The following is a 26,546-nucleotide window of genomic DNA, read 5'->3' on the forward strand; positions in this document are numbered from 1 at the left end:
CATTGAAGTCCCCCAGCAGGACGATAACGTGGGTCCTGTGGGGCAAGACCCGGCCACCAGGCACTCGCATGCTAGCTCCAGCCCCAGGCCCGGCTCCAATGGCGGGGCCCCAGCTGCGCCATACCGGGCGACGTCACGACTCTGTTATTAATATTATTGTCCATAAGGGGTGGGGTGGACCGCTCTTTGTCTGGCTTGTCACCTAGGACCTGTTTGCCTTGGGAGACCCTACCAGGAGCATATAGCCCCAGACAACCTAGCTCCTAGGGTCATTCAGGCACTCAAACCCGTTAAGGTGGCGATCCTATGAGGGGTATGTTTATATATATATATATATATATATATATATATATATATATATATATGTATATTATATAAATGACCAATGCTTTTGTTATATATGGCCCTTATTCGATGAATGGTAGTGTTTACAGCTCTTTTGATGCTGCACTGAAAACGTTACCATGTGGAGTTCATTGACATCCACTATATGCCAAATTTCAATAGTTTGCATTGTCTATATTACCTGATATAGGCACTATAGCAGGCACTCTATTCTGATGTCCATGTCCAGATGTTTAAATGCGATGTTCAAAATGTAATGTTTTTGATAGACTAAAACACTACTAAACTGATTGCGACAAGCAATTTTGTTTGCATGCAACCAATACCTGATCCATAACTTTAATAGTGTCCTTAATTTTTTCATGAAGGACTCCACCTTTGTTCCTAATAACCTAGAAAAGCTGAGAGCTCTGTCTGTCCAAAGAGGCCTTAAATCTCGATTGTAAAGGAAAGCTTGTGATGCACAAAAATTCTGCATTAATCTGTAAAAAAAGAGAAGACTACTTTGAAAAAAAAACTTCTTTTAAAAATATGTATTCACACAAAGCATTAAACAACAAAAGGTATAATTAGGGCATTTAAGACATTTTCAAAAACACTACATGCTAAAATCCCATAGTAAAAAGTATGGTAAATTCAGGATTAGTCACTTACTTACAGTTTAACATTTTTCAATAAAATAGATGCTTTTATCTCCTCTTGTTGAAACAGAGCTGGCCACCTGTCTTGCAGTTCTTGAACACTAGGTTGGTTTTCCTCAATCTCTTGTCTGTGTAAGGCAAACGTCATTTTTTTCTCTGATTGTCAATGCGTTGTTTCTTTTCTTCAATTCCTTTAAAAGTGCCGGGCTCAATTTCAAGGTTTGCATCCTACAAAAAACCCAGTTAAAAGTAAACAAAAGACGTCTTTAACAGATATGCTGGTCTATGCACGTCACTAAAGACTTACGTTTGGGCCTTCATGTAAAGCTAATGCTATATATTAATATTAATCATAAATGAGAGACCAAACAAGTAAGCAGAGCAAATACCTTTGAACTAGTAACCCTCGAACTTCATAATACATCAATATAAATCATCGTCATCATACTAAAACTTCATAACATCATTAAGCCATATAAAGCGTCTGAAGCGTTCATGTACGTTAAACATGGCTCCGCTCGGATTAACATCGTGATGAGGGAAACTTGTAAACCTTCTAGCCGAGTTAAATTAACTGTCAAACTAGTACCCTAACCGTATATAAAACAGTACAACATAATATTTTATGAAATCATGTATAATTTTCATAGTACGCCCAAACGTATGTTTAAAATGACGTAAAATTACTCGTTTTACAGCGCCGACCTCGTCCCTGTGGTCTACCAAGATGGCAGACAGCTGCACGACCACAGAAGACGTTAGAAGTCACGCAACAGTGGAAATCTATATTTTTAAATTTAATTTAAAGAATTGTATTTACTTTACACCAACAAGACTCACTTTTAATTTAAATCAACCAACCTTTCTAATAACACTGATGGCTGGACAGAAAATTAAATAACAAGTTCTTTAGAGTAATGTCTTTTAATAACAAAGGTCGACTCCAGGCACATTTTAGGACAAAAAAGCTATTGTTATCAAAAATTGTTAACCCATTCCTACGCTTGGGAATAAGATGTTAAGACATTCTCATTGTTTCCTTTGTGAGTTTGATATGACTTGAAGTACAAGAAGTCGCCTGCACTCTTTTCTGTCCCAAAAAAAATGGAGAAAAATTGATAGGTTTTATTTTGTTATTATTTTTGGACAATAACCAATAATTTGTATTCTATACTATTTGTCTGTATTTTCCTAATAACAATTTTAGCATTGGTTTATACAGACACATAAGGCAAAATAGTTTCTATAACATAAATGCTGTCAATTAGCACTGCGTTATTCATATTGTGCATTTATAATAAATATGGAAATTACCTGAAAAATTACCCTTTTTTTTTTGCTACAGCCGTGTCTTTGTCCATTTTTATACATTTTTGGCATGTTATAATTTCTTAACTGCTTTGAGAGAGTAATATACATATTTTTTTTTTTATAGCACTTTTAACATGCATCATTGTCTCATTTTGGATATGAATAAATCGTCCGGTCAAAGATAGACACATTTCTTAAAGCAAGTGGAGTATGAATGGCCCGTCCCAGATGACAAACGTAAGTCTGTGCTTCCAAGATTCACACTTTTATGATAAGGACATTTTTGTCTATTATGGACGTATGTGTAATTGTTTTTGTATTAACACACAAGGGTTAAATAAATATGAGATACAGACTATAAATGCAATTTATTGCATACACAATTTTTTTTTGCTAAAAATCATCCCATATCCTTGTTATGTTTTAGAGTAAGCATATCAAAATCTCCATAAAAACAGTTTACAGTAGTTGTTTTATAATAGATTTAATATTTATTTTCACTGATCAAACATCATTTCAATTGCTTTAAACAATTCAAAAAATAATTTTTTTGCAGTTTTAATAAGCTGGACATCTTTTAGGTATTTCAAGTGGAAACGGATAAGCCTACATTTATTGCAGTGTCACTGACGGTATTTTAAAAGGAGGAAACATGCAAATCTTTCTGCTTTCTTCAAGCTATATATAGTTGTATTATTCATAATGTTGCGGATATGCCTTTATTAGACACCTACAAGTAAGCTATTATCATTAGACCCATTCAAACCACCAGACCACCAAATGCAGCAGTGTCCGTCCACTATCATTAAACGCACGCAACAGGAAGCGGTCAAGCGCATCCACTGCAAATATGAGTAAACGTCGCGTGTAATGATTGTTGATTTCTATTAACGAGAGTGGAATATTTCATGTAAATGTGTGTCTGTTTATGCTGTGCTAAAAGAGAAGTCTTCAGTCCTGACTTAGACTTTCTAGGGCTGTTTGGGACTCCCTCTCATGATTCTGAGGTAGAAGAAGGCACTGGTAACGTGATTACTGAAAGACTGTCTGTTATCAGCAGAAGTCCAGAAAATTCCTACCCCAGAAGACCTCTGGATGTCGTGATATTTTCATTGTCTTCAGTAGCTTCAGATCATGCAAACTCCAGACGAGGTTTACAGACACGACACCAATCCAACAAACGGAACCTTTTATTAGGAGGTTCTGATTTCAGTATAAATCACACTACACATTTCCTTTAGAAAAATCGTTATGTACACTACAGTGCTGACGAATCAAACAGAACCAAAGAAACCCTTGATATAAATAAGCTCTATGGAAAAGCCTGTAGAGTCTTTAAAAAATTCTGTGTCATCTTACAAAAAATATATATGTTCATGTCAGCTCTAATACGACTAAAGCCTACAACTGAAAATATATTATTCGAGGACCTGTTTGGATTTGAAGAATTTTCTCAGTGCAGCCGAGCCGAAGTGCTTGGATATTTCACAGTTACGGACAGGCACTGAGGAGCGAGTTACGAGCTACATTTGCCATGTTGACAAGCAGTAACAGGAGAGAGACGAGAGAGAGAGAAAAGGATTCTCTGCTCGAGTCAGATCGATTACGAAGAAAGAAAAACCGGTAGACAGTAGAAATAAAGTGATTGAATGAAGCGCTGTTTAAAAACCATTCTGTACAAATCAGTATAAAAAGTCTTTGTGTGGTTCATGCGGGTGAGCTCGGACCGCCTTTGGGTGCAGAGAGTCTGGGGTGCGGTCCGGCCTCAGAGAGGCGTGGCCTGGGTCAGGGGCGGAGCAGTCCAGCTGATTGACAGTCCAGAGCTCAGTTTAGGGCCAGGTTTGGTTATTAGTGTGGAGGAGTGTGTGTTTGGCTGCGTTCGCAGAGTGTGTGGGTTTGGTTGTGTTAGTCGGTAGCATGGGCTTGGTTATGGTAGCCAGTTGTGTTGGTTTGGTTGCGTTAGTAGGTGGTGTGGGTTTGGTTCGATTAGTAAGGTGTGTTGGTTTGGTTATATTAGCCACTTGTGTTGGTTTGGTTGTGTTGGCAGAATGACTGAGTTTAGTTGGTGTTGAGGGCGTGTGGCCTGATTTGTGGACAGAGGAAGAATGGAGATATCTGGATGCGGAGGTGTGTGTGTGTTTGGTTGGTGTTGATGTGTGCGAGTGCTTGGTTGGTGCTGGTGTGTTCGTGTGTTTGGGTGTGTGTGGACCGGCTGTGGAGTTGCGTGACAAAGCGCTCGGACATTCTGCCGCGTGGTGCGCTTTGGGTCGGCCGTCAGAAGAGACAAGAGGCGGAGTCGAGCTGCTACTTCCAGGAGGAGGCTTGGGTGGTCTGTCAGCGAGCAGCTCCGCCCGCTCCATCTTTATTTGTGTTACGCAGAACGGCTCCGGTACCGGTCTGCAGTCTGTGCTTGCAGCTCTGCCGTTCTCTCCAGCCGACTCCTGCTTGATGTGCTGCTTCAGCTCGTCTGCCTCACGAGTCTGCTCTTCTTCGGGCGGCTGATGGTACTGCTTCAAACGCACGTGCCAGGCGAGGCTGCACACGGCCGACACGCTCTTGAACTGATGAACTACGTTGCGAGGGATGAAGTAGATGTCGTTATCGTAGAGCTGGATTCGAGCGTAGCGGATTCCCTCTCGCCTCAGCTGATTGAGTTTAGCATCGTCCACCCACTGCACACACTGGACAGAGAAGTAGCAGGATACTCATCAACATTCTGGCGTCTCGGATATCTGCTCTTCTGGACTAAATTAACTTGTCTATAACGACTTGTCATGTTAGTCACTTTGAACCAACCCGGGGTGTTTTGTTTTGTTGTCTCTCTCAGGTCGCCATGTCTTTGTATTGTTTGGGCTTGAATTTTAATGAGAGAAGCTACATGGTGTGGGTCACATCTTACATCACACAAGAAGAAACACTAATTACTGATTCGTGTTTAAATACACACTGCATCCAGACTTTTTACTATCTGAATTTGTAGTATGCAGTTGTCATTCCCATAAAAACCTCTATCAGTGTACAGAGCAGGATTCAGCACTGAAAGGACTGAGCAATGAACTTATCTTCAATGTTTATCTGGCCTTCAAGGAAGGGTTTAGAGCGAGGTACAACATATCACCTCTCTCTTCCCGCTCCTGGACGGCAGTGACAGAGATAACAGCGAGGGTCTCACTGAGGGTTCAGTACAGGAAGTGACCTCACCTGAGAAAGAGGCGGCTCGTAAAGATCTAGCTGCAGCCGCTGAACCACGTCAGGGAAATCAGCTGCGTGGAAACAGATCACGTCTTTGGTTATGCGTGGAGGATCAGCACTGCAAGAGAACACAAACAATCCAGATCACCAGCTTACACCAACAAACCACAACAGACAGGTGCTTCATCCAGCTTCCAGAGGAATCACAGCTGTGTGTGTGTGTGTGTGTGTGTGTGTGTGTGTGTGTGTGTGTTAGGGTTGTCACAATACCATAAATGTCTTACGATACTATACCAGCTGAAGTATTACGATACCAAGTAGTATCATGATACAATACATTATTGTGTTCATTTACAATTCAATTTTACAAAATGAATCAAAATTGTAGAAACAAATAGATGTAAATGAAAACGGACAAGAGTTATTTGAATAAATGACTGCTTATTAGACATTCATTCAGGCTGTATTTATAAAATATAAATGTTATAAATAACGTTTTGAGATTAATGTTTTAAAATACAAAACTCTGAACATAGTAAATTCTTATATATTACTATATATGCCTACTTTTAGAAGAGAAACAAAACTCCCAGCAGGTTTTGCTCATCTTGACATTTCCAAGTTAGCATCAAACTAAAGCGTCAGGAAACACTCAAAACAATATAAAGCATATTCACAGTCTGTAACATTACTACACAGAATGTTTTAACTCTGTGTTCCTGCTGTGTATACTTCAAGTATACTTCACTTTCCGTGTTCGGTCTAGCACACAGCTTGTTGCCGAGCTCGACACAGGCGTAGTTACACCTGCTTAGACTTTAGACTGCCTTTGGTGCGCTGTTTTACACACACCATCAAAAATTGCACAGAGAAAATGAGGTACCGTTAAAAACAATGCTATTTTTATGGTTCAGTATCTCAATACTACTGTAGTACCGGCATTTTGTGCATATATTTGTGTATATATGAGTCTGTCTGTGAGTGTGTGTGTGTGTGTGTGTTCGCTCACCCTTCCCCGCAGCGGACAGCTTTCAGCACTCCCACAGCAGCAGTGGTCTGGCGTTCGAACCCTTGACCGATGTGGTCAGCGTGAGCTCTGGTCCGGTCCTCAAACAGCATCTCACGTGGCTCACTGGTTCGTGGCAGATACTGAAGATTCTTAATTTCATTAGTCGACCTGCAAAAAGAACTAGGCATGAATTTCATCATTATTCCAGAACAAATGGTATACACACAATGAGCCCGATCACCAAAGACACTACTTGTTACACTCTACACGTATCTTCATGTTTGTTTGTTTGTGAGTGTGTGTTTCCCAGAGTTATTTAAGCACTGATGTTATTGACCTGAACTTGAACTCATGGTTATGATTTTATGGATTGATATTAGACAGGAGAATCTTGACAGACTGAATTCTGATGTCGTCTTTTAAACTATGCAGTTAGACACAGTGCTGAGTGAGACACACACACACACACACACACACATGCACTGACATTACCGTTTCCGTTTGAAGGGAGACTTTGGCATGTCTGTGACCGGGATCATCTGCTCTCCAGGCCGAACCCACATGATGGGCCCATCATCGCTCTCTGTTGGGCTCTTCAGCTTCAGACTGGAGAATGTCCCCCACGGCAGTGTCCGCTACACACACACACACACACACACACACTCTGATCAATATGCTGCTGCCAAAAGAAAAGTGTGTGTGAAAGAGACAGACACACCTCCAGGAAGGGCGACTTCTCCAGCATATTGAGGAACTCTGGGAAATAATCGCCCACCTCTTCATCCACGGCACCCACCAGACTGATCTGCCTCATAGCGCCGGCGCGGTACGTTCCATGAGAGTAACTCCTCCTCACCTGAGCACAAACCACACCTCCACCGTCAAATGCCACGGTTTCTGGATCCTATTTCTGTGATAAACGTCTATAAAAGTCTCTTGAAATACAATAAAGTATATTGTTAGCTTGTTTTCCATATACAGGTGAACACATTGGTCTGAAGACAAACAGCAGACATGTAACGCCGCTGTCAGACTGTCAAATAAACTCATGTTCGTCTGCTCGGGGTAACCTGCAGTAATCAGTTCCTCCTCCATCCCTGCAGTCTCCTGACGTTCCAAGCAACAGTAAACATGACATAAAAAATGAAATTCTATTTCATGTTTTATTTTGGTTCTAGGATTTCATCTTTCACAAAAAAACACGGGGACTGAAGCGCAGCTAAAAAGGGTCTAGAGCCGCCCCTTGCTCTGGCTCGTACTCCATCACGTGTGGCTTATCATCTAACGCCATCTCTGGACCAGTTTGGATTTAGTTTTCTCTTCATAATAAAACCTTCATTCGAAAACTGCATGTTGTTATCTTGCGTTATCTTTGATATTTAAATCTTTTAAATTTTAAATCAGACTCTCGTGTGAAGACTACGAGAGTAAAGACATACGACTTTTACTGCGCGACTTTAACTGAGCAACGCACTTAAGTACATTTTCCTTCATTCTCTTACACATCTTCACTTCCTCTTTCTACCTCTATCATGTGTCTCCAACTCATTCCGGTTGTCTCTCGTCCTCGCCCTAACAACACACACAGAGCGACAATGCACTCCTACTAACCTACGCTCTGTCCCTACATCCTCTACTACACCCCTATCTTTCTCTGTTGGTCTGTGGAATTGCCAGTCAGCGGTCAACAAAGCTGACTTCATTTCTGCTTTTTCTTTACATTCTTCACTCCACATTCTGGGATTGACGGAGACCTGGATTCGTCCAGAAGACTCAGCAACCCCAGCAGCTCTAGCCAACAATCACTCTTTCTCACACACACCTGCGTCCAGGTTGGCCGGGTGACTGGTCTGCTCATCCCAAACAATTGGAAATATTCAACCAACTCACTTGTATGTCATTACATCTCTTTTTGAATTTCATGCTATCACAGTTACTACTCCGACAAAATTCCACATAGTGGTAATCTACCGCCCCTGGACATATTCTAGACACCTTCCTAGAGGAGCTGGATGGATTATTGTCATCTTTTACAGACGAAGGCACTCCACTCCTACTCTTCGGGACTTCAACATTCATCTTGACAAACCTTACGCTACGCACTTCCATTCCCTTCTAGCTTCATTTGACCTCAAACGCCTCATCACGACAAGCACCCACAAATCAGGCAACCAGCTTGATTTAATTTACACACGCAGTTGTACTGCAGACACCATTTCAGTACAACCGCTTCACGTCTCTGACCATTTCCTTCTTACATTTCAACTGCATTTTCCTATCTCTGTGCAACCAACCCCTATACCGGTTACTTTCCGACGTAACCTTCGTTCCCTTTCTCCCTCCCATCTCTCCTCTGCTGTGTCCTCCTCCCTTCCCTCACCTACCCATTTCTCTTCTTTGGATGTGAATACAGCTACAGATACCTTGTTCAGTGCTCTAACCTCCTGTCTAGACGACATCTGCCCTCTCTCCTCCAGGCCAGCACGGACTGCCACCTCTAGCCCCTGGTTGTCTGATGTTCTCCGTGAGCATCGGGTCAAACTCAGGGCAGCGGAGAGAAAGTGGCGCAAATCTAAAGATCTGACAGACCTGAGCAGGTATCAGACTTTGCTTTCTTCCTTCTCTGCCAAATCCGCACTGCCAAATCATCATATTTCCAAAACAAGATCAACAACACTTCAGACACACGTAAGCTCTTCAGATCATTTAACTCCCTGCTCTATCCTCCACCACCTCCCACCACCACCTCAATATCACCTGACGATTTTGCCACATTTTTTACAAACAAAACAAAAGCGATCAGCAGCCAGTTCTCAGCCCCCAACGCACAACCCTCAACCAACCGCATCGACTCCGATTCCTCCACTTTCTCCTTCTGCTCCTCACTGAGACAGAAGTATCCAAACTTCTCCTCTCCAGCCATCCAACAACATGTCCGCTAGACCCCATACCCTCTCATCTCCTGCAAGCAATCTCCCCCACTGTCTTGCCGGCACTCACGCACATCATCAACACATCTCTCCTCACAGGTACCTTCCCCACAGCATTTAAGCAGGCTCGGTAACCCCACTGCTCAAAAGCCCACTTTAAACACTTCTCTTATTGATAACTACAGGCCAGTCTCTCTTCTTCCATTCATAGCGAAAAACACTTGAAAGAGTGGTTTTCAACCAGGTATCACTGTTTCTTTGAAAAACAACAAACTGGACCATAACCAATCAGGTTTCAGGTGCGGCCATTCAACTGAGACTGCGCTGCTCTCAGTCACGGAAGCCCTGCGGACTGCAAGAGCTCAATCCAAATCATCAGTTCTCATTCTGCTGGATCTATCCGCTGCTTTTGACACTGTGAATCATCAGATCCTGCTGTCTACCCTCTCATCACTGGGCATCTCTGGGATCCCACTTCGTTGGTTCGAATCCTATCTCACTGGTAGGTTTTTAGGGTGGCCTGGGAGGAGATGTATCCACAGCACATCAACTGGTCACTGGGGTTCCTCAGGGATCGGTTCTTGGTCCCCTCCTCTTCTCCATTTACACTACATCACTAGGCCCCATCATACAGGCTCACGGCTTCTCCTACCACTGCTACGCCGATGACACACAGCTCTACCTCTCTTTTCATCCAGACGATCCAACGGTAGCTACTGGATCTCGGGTTGCCTGGCGGACATCTCGACATGGATGCAAGAGTACCATCTACAGCTCAACCTGACAAAGACTGAGCTGCTTGTATTCCCTGCCACTCCAACTACACAGCATGACTTCACCATCCAGCTAGGTTCTTCGTCAATTACCCCATCATCCTCAGTCAGAAATCTTGGTGTAATCCTCGATGACCAACTTACCTTCAAAGATCACATTGCAAAGACTGCTCGATCCTGCAGGTTTGCACTACACAACATCAGAAAGATCAGGCCCTTTCTAACAGAGAAAGCTGCACAGCTACTTGTCCAGGCCCTTGTCATTTCTAGACTGGACTACTGCAATGCTCTTCTGGCTGGACTTCCAAACAAATAAAACCTCTACAAATGATTCAGAATGCAGCGGCACGGCTGGTATTCAATGAGCCCAAGAGAACCCATGTTACACCTCTCTTTATCTCCTTACATTGGCTATTCGCATCAAGTTCAAGGCACTGATGCTTGCATATAGAACAACCACAGACTCGGCACGGTCTACTTCCACTCACTATTACAAATCTACACACCTCTAGAAGTCTGAGATCTGCTAGCGAGCGACGCCTCATGGTACCATCTCAAAGAGGCTCAAATCACTCTCCAGAACTTTCTCGTTTCTGTTCCTGGCTGGTGGAACGATCTTCCCGTACATATCCGGAATGCTGGATCTCTGTCAATCTTTAAGAAACTGCTGAAAACTCACATCTTTCAGCAATACCTGACCTCATCTAAAAAAAAAAAAAAAAAAAAAAAAACTCTCACTCTCAGTCTCTGTCTCTCTTCTTATCCCCTTGTTTATTCCTTCCCTTCTGGCATGTACTAATTTGAACCTTGTGACTGGGTGTTATAAGCACTTACACTGTCTGTTTGTCTCTCTAAAAATGAATTGTTGTACTCTCAATTGTAAGTATCTTTGATATTTAAATCTTTTTGATTATCTGAAACATTATTAAAAATATAAAAAAATCAGGAAGGGGGCCAACACTTTTTTCACACAACTCTATATGTTTTGTTAAACCACAGAGAGACTTATATAAATAATAAATAATCAGCATTAGCACTTTAAACAGCAGAGGGCGCTCTCTCACAGAGCTATCCTCAGTGATGATGATTCCTATGGGTTTTATGTAGAACCAGAGGACACATATTTCAATCGATGGCTCAGGTACGGTACAGAAATCGGTTCTGATTCGGTTCTAGCACAGACCGGGTTTCGTTAACCAATCCTAGTAATTAACTGCTGCTGCATCTGAAAACAGCTGATGGAGATTTATTAGTAATCAAATCTTTACTGATGAGATGCACATGACTATCGTATATATTGTGCAGCTTTATGATGAACTAATTAAAAAAATATCTTGATTTGTATTCTGAAGATTAACATGAGATTGTGAGTAACACATTTTCATTTTGCCAAGTTAAACTACCAAAGAAAATTTTTCTAAACAGTCACTGATCTTAGGTAAGTTCATTATTTAATAAAATTTGCAACTGTTTTATTTAACATATATTTTTTCATATTTAATAGCTTCTCTTCTCTATTCTTTACTTTTAGCACATATTGCAATTACATTTATACCATGATAAAAACATTAACAATTAATTGCAACATGAAAATCTGATAGCATCTTATGCCCATATAACTGTACAAAAATACCCACTAAGTCATCGTGAGAGAGAGACAGAGAAGAGGGAGGTGAGCGTGAGACTCCAGTAAAATCACTCTCTCTCTCTCTCACACACACACACACACACACACGCTGACTCTCCATCTGTCCAGCTGTTTCAATCGTCTAAATACACAAGCTTCATCACATGATCATAAAAGCAAACACACAGAATGCTAATAATAAAGGAATGATGCAGCATCAGAGAAGCGCTGTGTGTGGTCATGTGATCACTCCACTACAGTGAGCTCTTAAGGAACCGGGGGAATGTAAAGTGAACAGTGCATGATGGGATTGATGACATCACTCACGTCATTTCTAGGCTGCTAATGCCTGCAGGTCTGACTCATGTCTGCCTGACATACAGCAGAACAAACACTGCTAGCGCTAGCTCGCTCCGGCACCGTGTCCAGACGCTTTATGGAGGTCACTTTCTATTAATGGTACAAACGGAGAAAGAGCAGATGGTGCTTCTTATGAGAAAATTGACAAACATCGGATCTCACAGGTTGGCTTGAGTGTATCTGATAATGCATTTTATGTGTGTCTGTGTCTGTGTGTGTGTGTGTGTGTGTGTGTGTGTGTGTGTGTGTGTGTGTGTGTGTGTGTGTGTGTGTGTGTGTGTGTGCGCGCGCGAGCGCGAGAGAGAGAGAGTAACAATCCCAAGAGCTCACAGCACACACAATGTAATCCTGATCTGCAGAAACACAGCATCACTATTCATTATAACAATTCCAGCACAGTAGCAAAATTAATCTAATCTAGCAAAAACAGCTTCTCATCACACAGTACCCTAAAGGTCCAACTGACCATCCAGCTCCAGTCATCAACAGTAAGGTGAATCAGGCTGTTTCTGACCGGACTCCCATCATCTGTCCACAAACCTGCGGTCAATGACTGAGTGACACCTGTGACATCACAGAGAGGCACAAAATCACTTTCCAGAAGGTTTCCAGAAGGCCTGGAACAGGACTTTAACTCTCCACCCCGGAAACAGGATCTGACCCCTGAGAATGTCAATCTGTTAGCCAGTTTGCCCCACATTGGTTTTGAGTAGCAAACTGGCCTGGTTTTGTTATAAGGGTTGCCAGGTCTGCATTAATAGCTCATTTTGACGCTTCAGAGAATTGTACATCAGCTTTTCCCCTACCGCTACATGACATTATCAACACCATAGAGCACTTAAAAAGTCTGCAAACATCCGGGATGCGGGCGCATCATGATTACAGAAAACACAGAAGAGTCAGCGTTCACTGCGAGAGAATTACAATGATATGGTACTAAATATTTAAAAGGTAAAATATTAGGCTCTAGAATATTTTGATTAGGCATTATTCTTGTTCACATGAACATTAGTGAGCGGGATACGTCTTTCAGATCTGTTTGCTCTATAGGTGAACCGTCCAGTGAGCCGCCTGAGAAACCTTGGCTAAAGTCACAATCTAATTCTGATAAAGCCACAAAAATGATGAAAACAGGACATGTGTGTTTATTGCTGTAAACAATAGATTATTTCAGTACGCTCAAGACACAGTTCTCTAATTTTCACTTTTAATATAACAAATTCTAAAATGAATAACTTTATTGACACTATGTTTTATTATTTTGTGAGAAAGAAGTACCAGAGATTTGCTTCCTAAATACTGATTTCAAATCATCTCTGAGTTTACTCTCCTGCCGAATCTCATTTCACATCGATTCAGAAACTTATTTTCTATCATTAGAAAGTACAAACAGACCTAAACATAAATTCACAAGAGCGAAAAATCATGTCAGTGCTGGGAAAGGCTAGAAAACCGAGACTTCAGCCGATTTCGGTGTGGATAACGTGTGTTATGAGGTGATCATTGGTCTACACGATCATTCATCTGGGGTCTGGTGAATAAACATTGTTTCGTAGAGGGCAAATATACACACACACAAAATGTGTGTTAAATCAGACGATGCACACATAAGAACCAACAGAATCGACAGCATGCACTGATTTCTAAACACTATTGTGCAAAGTGCACTTTCGGCCATTCTAACCCTAACATCTGTTACGGCTCATTCTCAGCGAGCAGTACGGTTCGGTACAGTAAGGACAATAATATGTCCGCTTGCATTGTGAATAGTACCAAAAAAAAAAGTGTACCACTGTGCCATACTGTACCACTTTTCTGGTACCTTCTCTAAGAGTACCTAACACAGCAAAGAGTATGAAACAGAGTGGAGCTAAACTCACTGTAGACTCTTGATTGATTGACTAGAATCTTCAATTTTTCTCGAGAGCATCCTCAAGCCTGGCTAGACCCTCCGACCACTGCTACCGGCTCTGATGTCCGTGTTTTATTTGTTCCTGGTCATATAGTTTGGGCTTATATTTAACTTTATTTATTTTGAACTTGACGGTAGCACAGCGCTGCCTTGGTTGGCTTCGATCTTTATCTCCTCTCAAGTCTCTTATACTTTTATAATGGCTATTTTATAAATATTGTTCATTAAAACTGACAAGCTTATTGTCACGCTACGTTTTCTCCTAAACCACACCTATCAAATAAGGACACCGATGACAGCGGAAACGCAAGCTGGATCAGAGTTTTGGGATTAGGTGCCGAATTGTAGCATACAGCCCCGGACCACTCAGTGGAAACATGCCAGCCTTCTAGTCGTTTGATCGTCTCGTGCTTCGGCCTGAGCATCTACTAACCTGAGCGTGGAAGTTTGCCATAGTAGTCGTCTCAATGTCCTTCTTCCCTAGGATCTCCATTTTGACGGGGGAGTTAGGGAACTTTGTAGAGAAGTACTCGAGGAAGTCTGGGAGGTAGGAGGCAGCGCCGTGAATCACGCCCATCACGTAGTTAGCGGCTCCGTCCTGGTCCTCGCTAAACGATAGCGTCACAAACTCCTGCGCGAACCTCTGCATCTCCACAGGAGACAGGACAGACAGCTCCTTGATGTAGGCGTGAGCCACCAGAGCGCCTCCGTTGGGCTGGTGCTCCACGTGAACCAGACAGCCGAACTCCAGCCGGTCCAGACCGGGCAGTTTAGCAGCTCGCACCTCGCCGTCGCTGCAGTCCTGCTTCAGGCTGCTAACGGAGGTCAGAGTGCCGCCCTGCTGGACCGGAGGCGGCGGCGGCTTGAAATCCGAGCCAGATTTGGGGAGATCAGAACACACCGTCTGGATAGATTTGCTGTACATCTTGGGCCGCTTCCTCTTTTCACCTTCTTTGTGTTTCTTTTTCTTTTTCTTTTTGATCTTTTTCATCAGCAAATCCTCAGCGGAGTCGATCTTCGGCTTCTCTCGGTCACCTACAGCACAGGAGAAAGATGATTAACTTACATAATCCTCAGAACAAGAGAGGATCTGGCATCCTAGGGCTAATGAAGACAGGAGAAGACAGTGGTGAATCAGTCAAGGTTTGTAAATCTCCAGAGTGCTTCAGATCAGCCAGATGTCTACGAGACTTGAGCTTTCGTTAGTCATGACTAAAAACACCACACGTTTGAGTAAATCTGCTAGTTGAGCACTCATTCAGAGACAACTAGCTCAAACATCCCACACGTCCAGCGGCACAGAAGCAGTCATCCACAACTATATACCTGTAGTAGATAACAATATACTATACGGCTCAAAATTATTCCAAAAAAAACATTAGATATTAATAAAAGATCATGCTCAATAAGGAATTTTTAAACGTATATTGCAGGAAATTTACTAAACTATATATGCATTGCTAAAAGCTCTAAAGGTAATTTTCTCAAATTTTTAAATAGTTGTATGACGGCTGAATATTGCGCAATCCTAACAAACCATACATCAATAAAAGTTTTTTATATTATGTGATGTATAAATCTATTTGTTTTTTAAATTACCTTTATTATTACCTAATAATAGACACTGATAAAACAAATAAAGAAAAAAGCACCGATGGTGCACACTGTCATCAGAACTGATCTGACAGGAACGAGTCTGTTCTACCACTTTATTAATGCTCTTCTAATCTAATGACACTGTTAGTCTCGTCTCACTCGTCGTCACTTCATGCTACTTGCATTAATGATGTAACAAGATTATTTAGTGTAGTCATCAGTTGTGTAGAAACGATAGTGTTTTAAACATGATGAAAAAGAGTCACAGATGAAAGCTGATGTGATGCTGAACGCATGTGCCACGCAGATATCTGTTTTAACAGAATATTTGTTTTATATAATATTTGATTGCTTGGAGGAAAAAAAAAAAAAAAAAAGTTTCAACATGACCCAACTGTCTTACAAACGGATCCAATACTTTAAATGTTTCATAATATTATTGACTGATTATAGATGTTGATGCAGATCTTAGATGAATGTAGATCTTTACTGCGTTATTTAGAATCGGATTCCAACCTAGATGATAAAATGATTGTGATACAGCAGTGCGTTTTACCATTTATTAAATAAGCAATAAGGCACGGTAGTTTTTTTTTTTTCACATGAAAATATCTGCTATTAAGATTCGAGCAAAAAGAACAGAGGATGCACGGCCTGCTGCCTGCTTCTGAGACCAGCTCTGTTTAGGAACACAACATATTGTAGTAATATCTACATTATGTGCATATCAAGAAGTGAACCAGAGTTTTCAAACGCATGCTACTTCAGGTCAGAGGTCAGAGGTCAGACTGGGGTGAATTAAGATTAATAGACCACTCACCTTTCTGCAGGATCTTCACCTCTCCATTCTCTCTCTTCACCTCCATCATCAGCTTATGTTTTCTTTTCTCCTTCATCTCTTTTTCCTGCTCCTTGTCTCTGTCCTTCTCTCTCTCTCTCTTCTTCTCGCCATCTCTGTCTCTCTGTTTTTCTTTGATAGTGTGATCTGTAGAGGAAACGAACACATCGGGCGGTTAAAATAAACCAAAGCATTCAGCGAAGTCTCGTTTCTCTGGACTCGAGCGACGTATGGAGAGTAAAGCAGGTGAAAGACGGTCCACTCAAAGACACAGCTGTGCAAGATCAAGAATCTACCATCTTGCGTCTTTTAACTAAATCAAGATGCCAGGATAAAACACCAGACAGGTTGTAAAACACCTGAACATATACTGTTGAAAAAAAAGCTAAATTTGCCAATAGTTACTCGCTTCTGCAGAACAATATCTTCTATATATAGTGATGAGGAAAGTCATCCGTGCAGGTTAGGAATGATGTGAAAGCCAACAAACGATGGCTTGATCACGTTTTACTAAACTATTGGCTCCAGCAAATGATCTATTGAAGATCTTCTGAACGGTTCCTGAGGTGGACTGACTGAAGGACATGATCCATGTCAGGAGCCTGAATGAACTGTTAGGAGTTAGCTGAAGTTAATAAAAAGTCTGCATGTGGCTCGTGCTGATGTTTTCATTACTTTAATACTGTTAGTGTTTATTAGTGTTGTGTGAAAGAAGCAGTAAATAAAAAACATTAAAGTCAGAAGAGCACATATTAATTACAGAAGATCGCTGCATCGAGCGTTATTACTGAGATTTCAGCAGTAAATCAATGATCGTGATGTTTTGGTGCCTGACAGAAATCTCAGGAATGACAGGAGATATTTTGATCGCCGTTTCATTAATACGAGCTATTATTCCGCCCTACACACTAAACTGACGCTTTAGTTTAAAATACACATTTACCGTTGCATATTATGATGTTTTCCGACGTCGGCGTCTCTGTGCGGTAACGCAGCAGATGTTATGACGCTATTACACAGAGAGCAGATATTGTTATGATGTTATTCCGCCGTAATACGCGCGTCTGCGGCGGGTCACATTGCAGCTGCACGCGCGTCACTGATGCTAAGCTAACTAGCGCGCGCTGTCGGTGTTTTCCACTCAAATAAACACACACGCACTCGTCCCCGAGAACGACAAACACAGCATAAAGACACAAACCCACACACACACACTCTCGCACCGATCACAGCTACCGAAGCAGGGGCCCATCAGGGCCACGAACAGCGCCCGAGCGGCGGCGAAGCGACTAGCGATACCTTTCTGCGACAGCTTCAGCTCTCCGTTCTCCTTTTTCACGCTGAGGTGATTTTCAGCCGCCAGTTTGTGTTTCTTCCTCTCTCTCTCTTTCTCTTTGCCTTTCTCTTTCTCCCTCTCTCTATCTTTTTCTCGGTCTCTGTCTTTCTCTGTTTTGGTTTTCTTGTTTTTCGGTTTGCTGCTGTAATTCTGCTGCTCCGCGTCTCCGTTCATCTTCTTGGCTTTGAATATTTTATCCTCATGTCGAATCTTCTTGGCCGGTGGAGGATGAGGATGGTGCTCCCGGTTCTGGGACGCTGGTTTCGGTTCGGTGGGTTTGTTGAGCTGAATGAACTCCGCCATCTTTTCTCTATTTACTCTCTCGAGCTGCTGCTGTTTGTGTAAGACGCACGGGGAGGCGTGGCCTGGCGGTGATTGACAGAAAGAACGTACTTGAGGCGGGTGTGGCTTGGCGTTGATTGACAGATTAAGCAGCCTTGAAATGGGCGTGACCAGACGTGGATTGACAACAGGAAAGGTGACGTCAGTCTGTATTCATTTAATTTTGATGCATGAGCCCATTTACCATCTTGATGTTTTTCCAAATTTTGATTATACTCGACGCATCAACTGTTTTGCCATGGACAAACGTTAAAAGGTGTTTTTTTGCCCCTCACGAAAAATACATGCTCTCGATAGGGCAGAAACTGTTTATATGAAATTGGATTATAGAAAATGTGCAACCTTCTTACATGTTTCTTTAAAGAACAAGAAAAAACGTGGAAAAAAAAGGAAAAAAGAAACACGTAAGTGCAATACAGAATTAGTGCAAATTCTATGGGCCTGGCCTATCCGCGCTATTTTTTAAGTTGTACAAAACCTCTTGTTTTGTTGCTTGATATTAAAAAGATATGATTGTATTACGAACAAGATATCTTAATTCTGAACACATTATAATTCTTCTCGTTATTTAACTCTATATAAAGTCTCACCCATACACTTCTGCTTTATCAATGTTTATGTAATTAAACACAATCATACCAATAAACACACAAGTAATATTGTCATAGGTGAAACAGACACTCAAGAAACTTGTGAAAATCTGTATTTAATTTTGGATTAAAACACTACTTAAAGAATTATTTACTTTATTAAATAATAAAATAAAACAGGTGCTAGTTAAAACGTACATGATATACAGCCTGTATTAGAGAGATTTCATTCTAAATATTAATTTGGTTTTCCTGTTCCACTAACAGAACACCATTGTACATGATTTTTAATTGTTTTGAAGATTAATAACTCCTATGTATTATTCCAACGAAAATAATGAAATGTATTTATCCTTATTATTTAGCTAAAATGTCACATACAAAAAGTAACAGCATGATGGGAAAAGTCTTAAAATTTGACTCAAAATCAACATTTTAAAGTGTAAAAATTTAGTCTGAAATGAATTTGAGCTAATTCTAGGCACATTGAGTTATCATGTCAGGGAGCTGTTTGCCTTCGCTTACGTGAGAGCGGATGATTTCTTCACTCCTTCAGTCCACGTCTCAGACGAGCTCTTCTGTGACTTCAAGGAAATTCCACCGATGTCTCAAAAGGTCACGTGACCCCGGACGCAGGAGCATTTATTGGCATGCTGTGACAGAGAGACCAGACGCTCATCCTCCATCAGATCCTTCTCTCAGTACTTTGCAAATAACTTCCATTCGGTGAGAAATAGGAATGAATAAATCAGAGTAAGACATTAGCAGGAAGACTGCATCACAAAAACAACAGCTTGTGGAAATATTTATCAATGGATCTCTAGTGAATGTAGAGTATGAATACACGTGAAGAGAACCTCTGCCATCTACTTTCACAGGACTGCCGTATCATCTGAATGATCAGCGCGTCAGGAAAATAACGGCAAAGACAAGAAAGAGAGACAACTAAACACACATCACCTGCAGATGACGAGAGTGAGCTCCTGTCTGAAGTACATCAGCCACGAGAAATAAACCAAGCATTCACACCAACACTCACAATCTCTCACAGCATGCAGCGAAAAGAAAGCAGCAGAAGACGTTTCTTACTCCTAATGTTTTACTGACATTGACTGAATGATTGACAGGTTTGTGTTGGAAGGTCGAGTAAAATCCCAGAGATTTAAATGCGACGTTGTATAACTCGCACACATTCTCTCTCTGCCTCTCAAACACACACACACACACACACACACACAACACACACACACACAGTAAAAAAAGGCACGGGCGAGCTGTCGGGTGTCGTTCGTGAAGTGAAAAAATGGCATATACAAAAATAACCTCTAGAATACAATTTACAAAAAGCATCATCAATACAATCTCCAGCCCGCGGCGTCTCGTGAAGCGGCCGGCCAACGAACGCAAAGAAACGACGAGAAAACAAAACACAGCCCTCAAAACATTTGTTCTAACTGCAGGGCAAATAACTTACAGTTTGAGGTACACCAGACGCTTTCATGCACAGACGTCTTACATCGCATTAATATATTCAGTGATAGTACATTTGCATCATCATCATCATCATCATTTCCGGCTCGCCCTGTGAACTCTGGACCGCGTCGTCTGATCCCAGTCTAAACTATTGCAGAAGAACGGGTCCAGCCACGCAGCAGGAGTAAGGCAGGTTCTGGTCCTGGAGAGACGCTTAGCACCAGCACAGTGAGTCCATGGCAGCGAGGTGCATCATGGGAGATTATCTTTGTAGCTTTACTGATTGTGTTAGTCAGAGAAGAGGCGCCGTCCGTCTACAGTGGCACTGATAGAAGAAAGGAGCATGGCGTGTGGAGCAGATGGGTGCCGCGGTCATGTCCACTCCGAGGGAGGCTCCCGGGGGCCCTTGGGATGTGAGCAGCGGCTCCCGAATCCTGCGGCACAGAGACGCTTGAGAGAAAGTCACAGATCCTAACGGAAGAGCTCTGGTCTGCTCCGGTCACTCACCGATCTCCGTCTCTGCGCTCCTGTCCTTCAGAGGAGAATCTGGACTCTTTCCGTTCTTCTGCTCGGTGTCTACCAAAAAACAAAACAAAACAAAACTGGCATCACCGCTAAACTATGTAGTAATAGGTGTTCTATATGCTATGCGTAATAATAATAATGTGTTCACTATAATAACTAATATATATATACACATGCATGTAATTTGTGTAAAGAATGCCAGAAAAAGTCCACCCTGACGTACACAAAAAAAATGGACATTGGATCAAGCTTTATAATGGCAGTGAATGGGTGTTAGTTTTCAACAGTAACTGTGATGCGGTTTAATCTGGTGGCAGCTCTAAAGTATACTTGACCACGATGTGTGTGACTCGACAAGCTCCACACACACAGCTTCTGAGGATCGCTGACGTACCGGTCTTTGGAGGACTAGCAGGAGCTTGCGTGTCTGCAGACGCCTGCGAAGAGAAGAGACAGGCGCTAAAGCTCTCGTTCTCGGCTGCTTGCAGCACAAACAGACTCGTCTCACCTGTGATGAGGGCTCGTCTGAAGACGCTTCGGCCGACAGCGCTTTCACATCTGCAGCGTCTGAATGAACACGAGGGAAATGTTAGAGGAAGTTCAGGCAGACAAGAGAACGAGAGGCTCTCTGACGACACACTGCCACCTCACCAATGAATCACCAGCTTAACGATCAATGCTTATCAAAACACACACACGCGCGCGCACTACTGAGACTGCATTAATACAGAGGCACTAGAACAACCAGGCATGAACCTTTATCTCTGAAAACCTTCACTGTGTGTGTGTGTGTGTGTGTGTGTGTGTGTGTGTGAGATGAAACCAACGTTCACCAAGAGCAACCAGATCAAACTAGCACACAATAAGCCGAGGTAAACGGTCATTGTCTGGATTCTGTGCGCAGTGGAACAGGATGACGCTGGACTACAGAAGCAGAAGATCTGTGCTGTACTTCTGTCTCTGAGCTCTGCTGACCTCGTGTGGCTGGACACAGTAAAGACGCACCTGAGGCCATTAGGAAGGACTCCGCAGTTCGCTCAGGAACAGGCGGGGGGCAATCTTCGCTGTCGTCCCAGTCTGGGGCAAAAAGAGCACCGTTACCAACCAGAGCTCTCTCTCTCTCTCTCTCTCTCACTCACACACACACACACACACACACACACACACACACACAGCTGAACGCAGCATCAACACCTGACGCGAGCCCGGACCCCTGATCTTTACACTACCACAATACCATCATGCCTTCTGTCCCATAAGCGCCCTAGACAGGCAGCATTAGCACAGCTCAGAGAACGGGAAAAAAGGTGCATTTGATCAGGTGACCTAAATGTCTCAGAAGAATCTCTGCACACGCACACACGGCCAGATCAGCTGACAGAACTTAAAAAGACTGAAAGAGAAACAGGAAAAGTGCTTCTGTTCCAAGAGAACCATGGATTACACAGACGTCCACTTCCGAAAGACTCAAAGCGACACAGGCCCTTCCCAGCGATGCTCAAATCAGACATTTCTGATCAAACGAGAGTCGATGGACTCGAAGGAAGGGAGAGCTGGGAAACACAGCCGATGGAGGAGCGTGTGTGTGTGTGTGTGTGTGTGTGTGTGTGTGTCAGCACGTACTGGAGGTGTGTGTAGGGAGGCTTTGGCCGGCGATGGACACCGGAGTGACCTTGCGGGGGACCCGGTCACTCTGCTGCGCCGCTGAAGCAGTGACGCTGATCACGTCGGGGAAGTCAGAGTGCAGCGGGTTGGTGAAGCTGAGCGCCGTCCGGCCGGGCGAGCGGTCAGGGCTGGGCTCCGACTGACCCTTCTCCTCCTTCAGGGGCAGGTGGTTGGGTCGCGGAGGCTCTGCGCTCTCCTCACACACAGAGCTGGTGTTGGAGCGCTTGAAGGCATGCGAGCGCTGCAGGGCACTGTTACCCTCAAAGCTGCGAGGGCCCTCCTGTAGAGGAACCTTCTTGATCTCGATGCTCAGCTTGCGCTCCAGACACTTGCGCTCAGACCCGTCCGGCCCCGCCTTGCTGTAGTTCTCGTTGAGGTCAGGGTTCTGGTCCGATGCCAGCACGTGCAAGATGGGCTTGGGATGGTAGCGGTCGTTGTCCTGTCGTGCGTTTGTGACTGTCGGGAAGGCCGAGGGAGGAGACGGTGTGAGGATGGGCGGAACGGGGCGTGGCTCTGGAGGCTGGAGAATCTCCTCCTTCACATCGCCCTCGGCCTGATTACTGAGAGATGAGAGAGAAAACATGATTATTGAGAGATTATTGAGAGCCTTCACAGATTCATTCAGGACACAGCAGATGACATGAAATATAAATGTGATCCTGGAGCACCGAAGCAGTCATCAGCAGCACAGGTATATTTGTAGCAATTACACTGAATGCGTTATCATGGAATTATGTCAAGATTATGTTTAGTAAATTTTCTACCATAAATATATCAAAAGGGAATGTTTTAATAGTAATATGCATCGCTAAGAACAACTTTCAAGGTGATTTTTACCTGCGGATGCGGGGCGGTTTGGGAGGGGGTGTGTCCCATCTCTCCTCATCTGAATTGTGACCAGGTTTTTCTGGGCTGCCCTCTTCCTGCAGTGAGTGGGTGAGTGTGTGTGTGTGTGTGTGTGTGAGAGAGAACAAAGACGAAACAAACACATGAATGTAATATACTACAACTTCTACATTATAAGCAGAGAAATTAAAATAGAGGAGAAAAGGACAGAATGAAGAACTGACACTTACAGTCCTGTGTGTGTGTGTGTGTGTGTGTGTGTGTGTGCGCGTGTGCGTGCGTGCGTGCGTGCATGTCAGACTGCATTGTGTCTATAAATCAGGCTCTCTTTTCAAACAGGAAGTAAAGCATCATTGTTTCTATTGTTCATTGTTTAAATTCTCTCAAATGCCATTCCTGTCTTTCTAGAAGAGATCTAATCGAGTTGTGTGTGTGTGTGTGTGTGTGTGTGTGGACTTACCATCCCGTCTGTGAGCTCAGAGTTTGTTGGACTCTCCAAAATCATCAGCTGTTTCTCAAAGAGCTGTGCAATCGCTCGATGAACCAACTCGTACTGCTCCTGACACACAAACACACGAGAGGTCAGGGAATCAATCCTGGGCTGGTTTGCAATGTGTTTTATTCTGCTAGATTCTGTAGTGTGTGTTGTGTGTTGTTTACTTTGGTCTGAACTGCTGAATGCCGCTGTGTCCTCATCTCCTGAATCAGCTGGAAAACGTTAAAATCTTCAGGAATTCTCTGCAAAATAACACACAGTGATGGCAGTCCTTCAGTGGTTAGACTGTGTGTGTGTGTGTGTGTGTGTGTGTTACCCCAGCTTTCAGGAGGTTCCACGTGTAGTCGATTGCACAGATGGCTCCTGTACGTCCGCACCCAGCGCTGTCAACACACACAGGACACACACATGCAGTCAGAACACACACTAACATCACCTTTTTGCACACCGAGTAATTTCTACAGTAATGGCCAGCAGACAGGCCTTGCTTCTCTGCATCTTCCACACTGACTCTCTTTTTCACAAGCTGCTCTCATAAACGTAATCATGGTCTAATCTCACTGTAAATCTAGCTCCACACCGACTCGGACACAGCACATAAACCCCTGACTCAAGATAAAGCTAGAGAACATCAGCGCTAGCAATCAGTCACGCTGCTCACGTCATGAAGGTCAAGAAGAGCAGATCTCTCACCTGCAGTGGACACAGATGGGAACTTTGTCATGCTCCTGATACTCCCTCATCAGGGAGATCATGTCCAGTATGGAATCGAAGGATGACGGGACGTCATGATCGGGCCAGTTGACGTAATGGAACTGTGTCACTCGCCGGGTTTCCTGATGCAGCGGAGAGAAACATGACGGTTAAACGGCGTCCTGCTACAACAGAATGAGCCAGAAATAAAGACTCACATGATCGAACTCCACTGTGAGTGTGCGGATAAAATAATCCGTCCGAGGCTGCTCAGACTCCTGAAAAAAAAATAAATAAAAACACTGATACACAAATCTGCCAGCATGAATGATTTATGAACAGACATAACAGGGACTACATCTGTTAACAAACTAAATATTCATAACCATACCATGGCCATAAACAGGACCAGTGGAAAGTTGAGATATACTGGTGTAAAACTGGTCAAAACTATGCATTCTGGGAAGTGTAACAGGGCACTCTTACACAGGAGATCTTGAAGGGGCCGAAGGTCACAGGCTCATCACCAAACAGCGGGAAATATCGCTCACACTTTTTCTGCAGAGGAAAGTGAGCACAGAGCGTGTGTGAGTCTGTGAGGCGAAGCTAAAGCTCGCAATCAACATCAAAATCACTCTTACCCGTCCCATCTCAAACTCTCGACACGCCATCACGATGATCTGTGAAACAGAAGTCAGGTGTCACTAATGAGAACACAGGTCCTCTCTCACACACACACACAGGCACACACACACTCACCGTGACATTGTACTCCCAGATCATCCTCCAGAAGTCCAGCACTGTGTTGGGCAGTGGGCCCTGGGTGGCGATGTAGGCCTCTGGCCCATCAATGCCCTGAACACACACACACACACACACACACACAGGGGATCAGATCTGACCAAACACACAGCTTCATCGGAATCATCTGTTTAACTAAGAGTGTGTGTGCACATGAAGAGAGAAGAAACACTTTTTGTTTTGGTATTGTAATTACGATCTCACTCAAATGTGTGTATTCTCACACACAGACGTGCACAAAGACACACAGACAGACAGGAAAGGATACAGAAAAGCACAGGAAGTCTTCAGTACCTTGATGAAGTTCGCATTGATGTAGTCAGTATCATGGTTAGATGTTTTTAACGTCACCTTCACACGACTGTGGTCGACTAATGAACAAGAGAAAGACACCATGTACACACACACACACACACACCAGATCAGATTTTGTCATAAACAAGCCCCAGTCACATGACCTCTGATGCTCTCAGGCCGGGTGAGCGTTAGGTTAGTGCTGGATTACTCACATGGCAGAATGTCTTTATATCGGTTTTTCTTCACATTATCCTCCTGTTCTCCAACATTAGTGGGGTAGATCTTCTCTGTTCTATATTTGGTTGATAATCGACGTAATCTCTGTAAAAACACACACAGAAACAGCATTAACATCAGAGAAAGATTACACTTAAGACACAGACAACAAACAACTAAAGCCAATCAGATCTCTATGTCCTTGCAGCTGATTCCATCTGAAACACACACACACACACACAGATTACCTCATGACATTTACATCACTGATTTCATTGTACTCCACATGACTTTCATGGATTAAAATACTTTTGAATGAATCGTAGCAGGTCAGATCAGGTCATGTGATCCTCCAAACACCTGTGTTTAGTGCTGGTCAGTGATGGAGGGTAATGTTGCGAGAAGTGCGCACACACACACACAAACACACACACACGCCGCTCTTTTGCTGCTGCTCCAGGTCAATAGGGCAGATATGAAGGTTAGGAGAGCACTGATGTACAGATGCTTCATGAGGATATCTGCGTGAAAGGCTTGAGCTACATCAGTCCCCGATGGATTTATTCCAGCCAATCAACTATGAGTTGATATGCGATCATGTACAGCATCACGTCTGTGTCTTTCTCCTCCTCCATGTGGCTCATCAAACACAGGAAGCCCTGTGTGTTTGTGTGGGCTGTAATACTTCCTTTCCTGCCAGTGTTGGGGAGGAACAATGGCCGACGTGACAGT

General features: G+C 43.2%; 2 protein-coding genes across 4 annotated transcripts in view; both read right to left on the bottom strand.

Annotated features, from left to right (window-relative positions):
• Positions 1 to 4,075: 4,075 nt before the first annotated feature.
• On the bottom strand, positions 4,076 to 18,317 carry LOC122333232 (lysine-specific demethylase RSBN1L-like). 2 transcript variants are annotated; one of them, XM_043230763.1, is made up of 8 exons: positions 17,834 to 18,317; positions 16,517 to 16,681; positions 14,534 to 15,135; positions 7,217 to 7,354; positions 6,991 to 7,133; positions 6,499 to 6,666; positions 5,499 to 5,607; positions 4,076 to 4,978 (listed from the first exon to the last, which is right to left on the bottom strand). In XM_043230763.1, the coding sequence occupies exons 1-8, from the start codon at positions 18,171 to 18,173 to the stop codon at positions 4,127 to 4,129; spliced, it is 2,517 nt and encodes an 838-aa protein (XP_043086698.1). In that variant the 5' UTR covers positions 18,174 to 18,317; the 3' UTR covers positions 4,076 to 4,126. The 2 variants fall into 2 exon arrangements, with proteins under 2 accessions (XP_043086698.1, XP_043086699.1); XM_043230764.1 differs by lacking the exon at positions 7,217 to 7,354.
• A 1,570-nt stretch (positions 18,318 to 19,887) lies between these two features.
• ptpn12 (protein tyrosine phosphatase non-receptor type 12) overlaps positions 19,888 to 26,546 on the bottom strand; it is a 10,175-nt gene continuing 3,516 nt past the window's right edge. Inside the window, exons 2-18 of one of the 2 annotated variants that reach the window (XM_043230771.1) lie at positions 25,811 to 25,919; positions 25,596 to 25,672; positions 25,260 to 25,355; positions 25,142 to 25,180; positions 24,987 to 25,058; positions 24,719 to 24,778; positions 24,501 to 24,643; positions 24,124 to 24,190; positions 23,972 to 24,049; positions 23,772 to 23,870; positions 23,303 to 23,388; positions 22,424 to 23,025; positions 21,806 to 21,877; positions 21,309 to 21,367; positions 21,195 to 21,237; positions 20,783 to 20,851; positions 19,888 to 20,709 (exon numbers count right to left, since the gene is read on the bottom strand). In XM_043230771.1, coding sequence (XP_043086706.1) covers positions 20,648 to 20,709; positions 20,783 to 20,851; positions 21,195 to 21,237; positions 21,309 to 21,367; positions 21,806 to 21,877; positions 22,424 to 23,025; positions 23,303 to 23,388; positions 23,772 to 23,870; positions 23,972 to 24,049; positions 24,124 to 24,190; positions 24,501 to 24,643; positions 24,719 to 24,778; positions 24,987 to 25,058; positions 25,142 to 25,180; positions 25,260 to 25,355; positions 25,596 to 25,672; positions 25,811 to 25,919 — 1,833 coding nt within the window. In that variant the 3' untranslated portion in view covers positions 19,888 to 20,647. The remainder of the gene's footprint in view (positions 20,710 to 20,782; positions 20,852 to 21,194; positions 21,238 to 21,308; positions 21,368 to 21,805; positions 21,878 to 22,423; positions 23,026 to 23,302; positions 23,389 to 23,771; positions 23,871 to 23,971; positions 24,050 to 24,123; positions 24,191 to 24,500; positions 24,644 to 24,718; positions 24,779 to 24,986; positions 25,059 to 25,141; positions 25,181 to 25,259; positions 25,356 to 25,595; positions 25,673 to 25,810; positions 25,920 to 26,546) is intronic. The other variant, XM_043230772.1, reaches the window with a different exon arrangement.

This window comes from Puntigrus tetrazona, unplaced genomic scaffold (genome assembly GCF_018831695.1).
Source record: "Puntigrus tetrazona isolate hp1 unplaced genomic scaffold, ASM1883169v1 S000000223, whole genome shotgun sequence".
In the NCBI taxonomy this organism is placed as follows: domain Eukaryota; kingdom Metazoa; phylum Chordata; class Actinopteri; order Cypriniformes; family Cyprinidae; genus Puntigrus; species Puntigrus tetrazona.

Coding starts and splice junctions, on each gene's coding strand:
- LOC122333232 (XM_043230763.1), bottom strand. CDS start 18,173: ATGGCGGAGTTCATTCAGCTCAACAAACCCACCGAACCGAAACCAGCG. Junction 16,682..17,833: donor GCTGAAGCTGTCGCAGAAAG/GTATCGCTAGTC, acceptor TTTCCTCTACAG/ATCACACTATCAAAGAAAAA. Junction 5,608..6,498: donor GCTGTCCGCTGCGGGGAAGG/GTGAGCGAACAC, acceptor GTTCTCTTGCAG/TGCTGATCCTCCACGCATAA.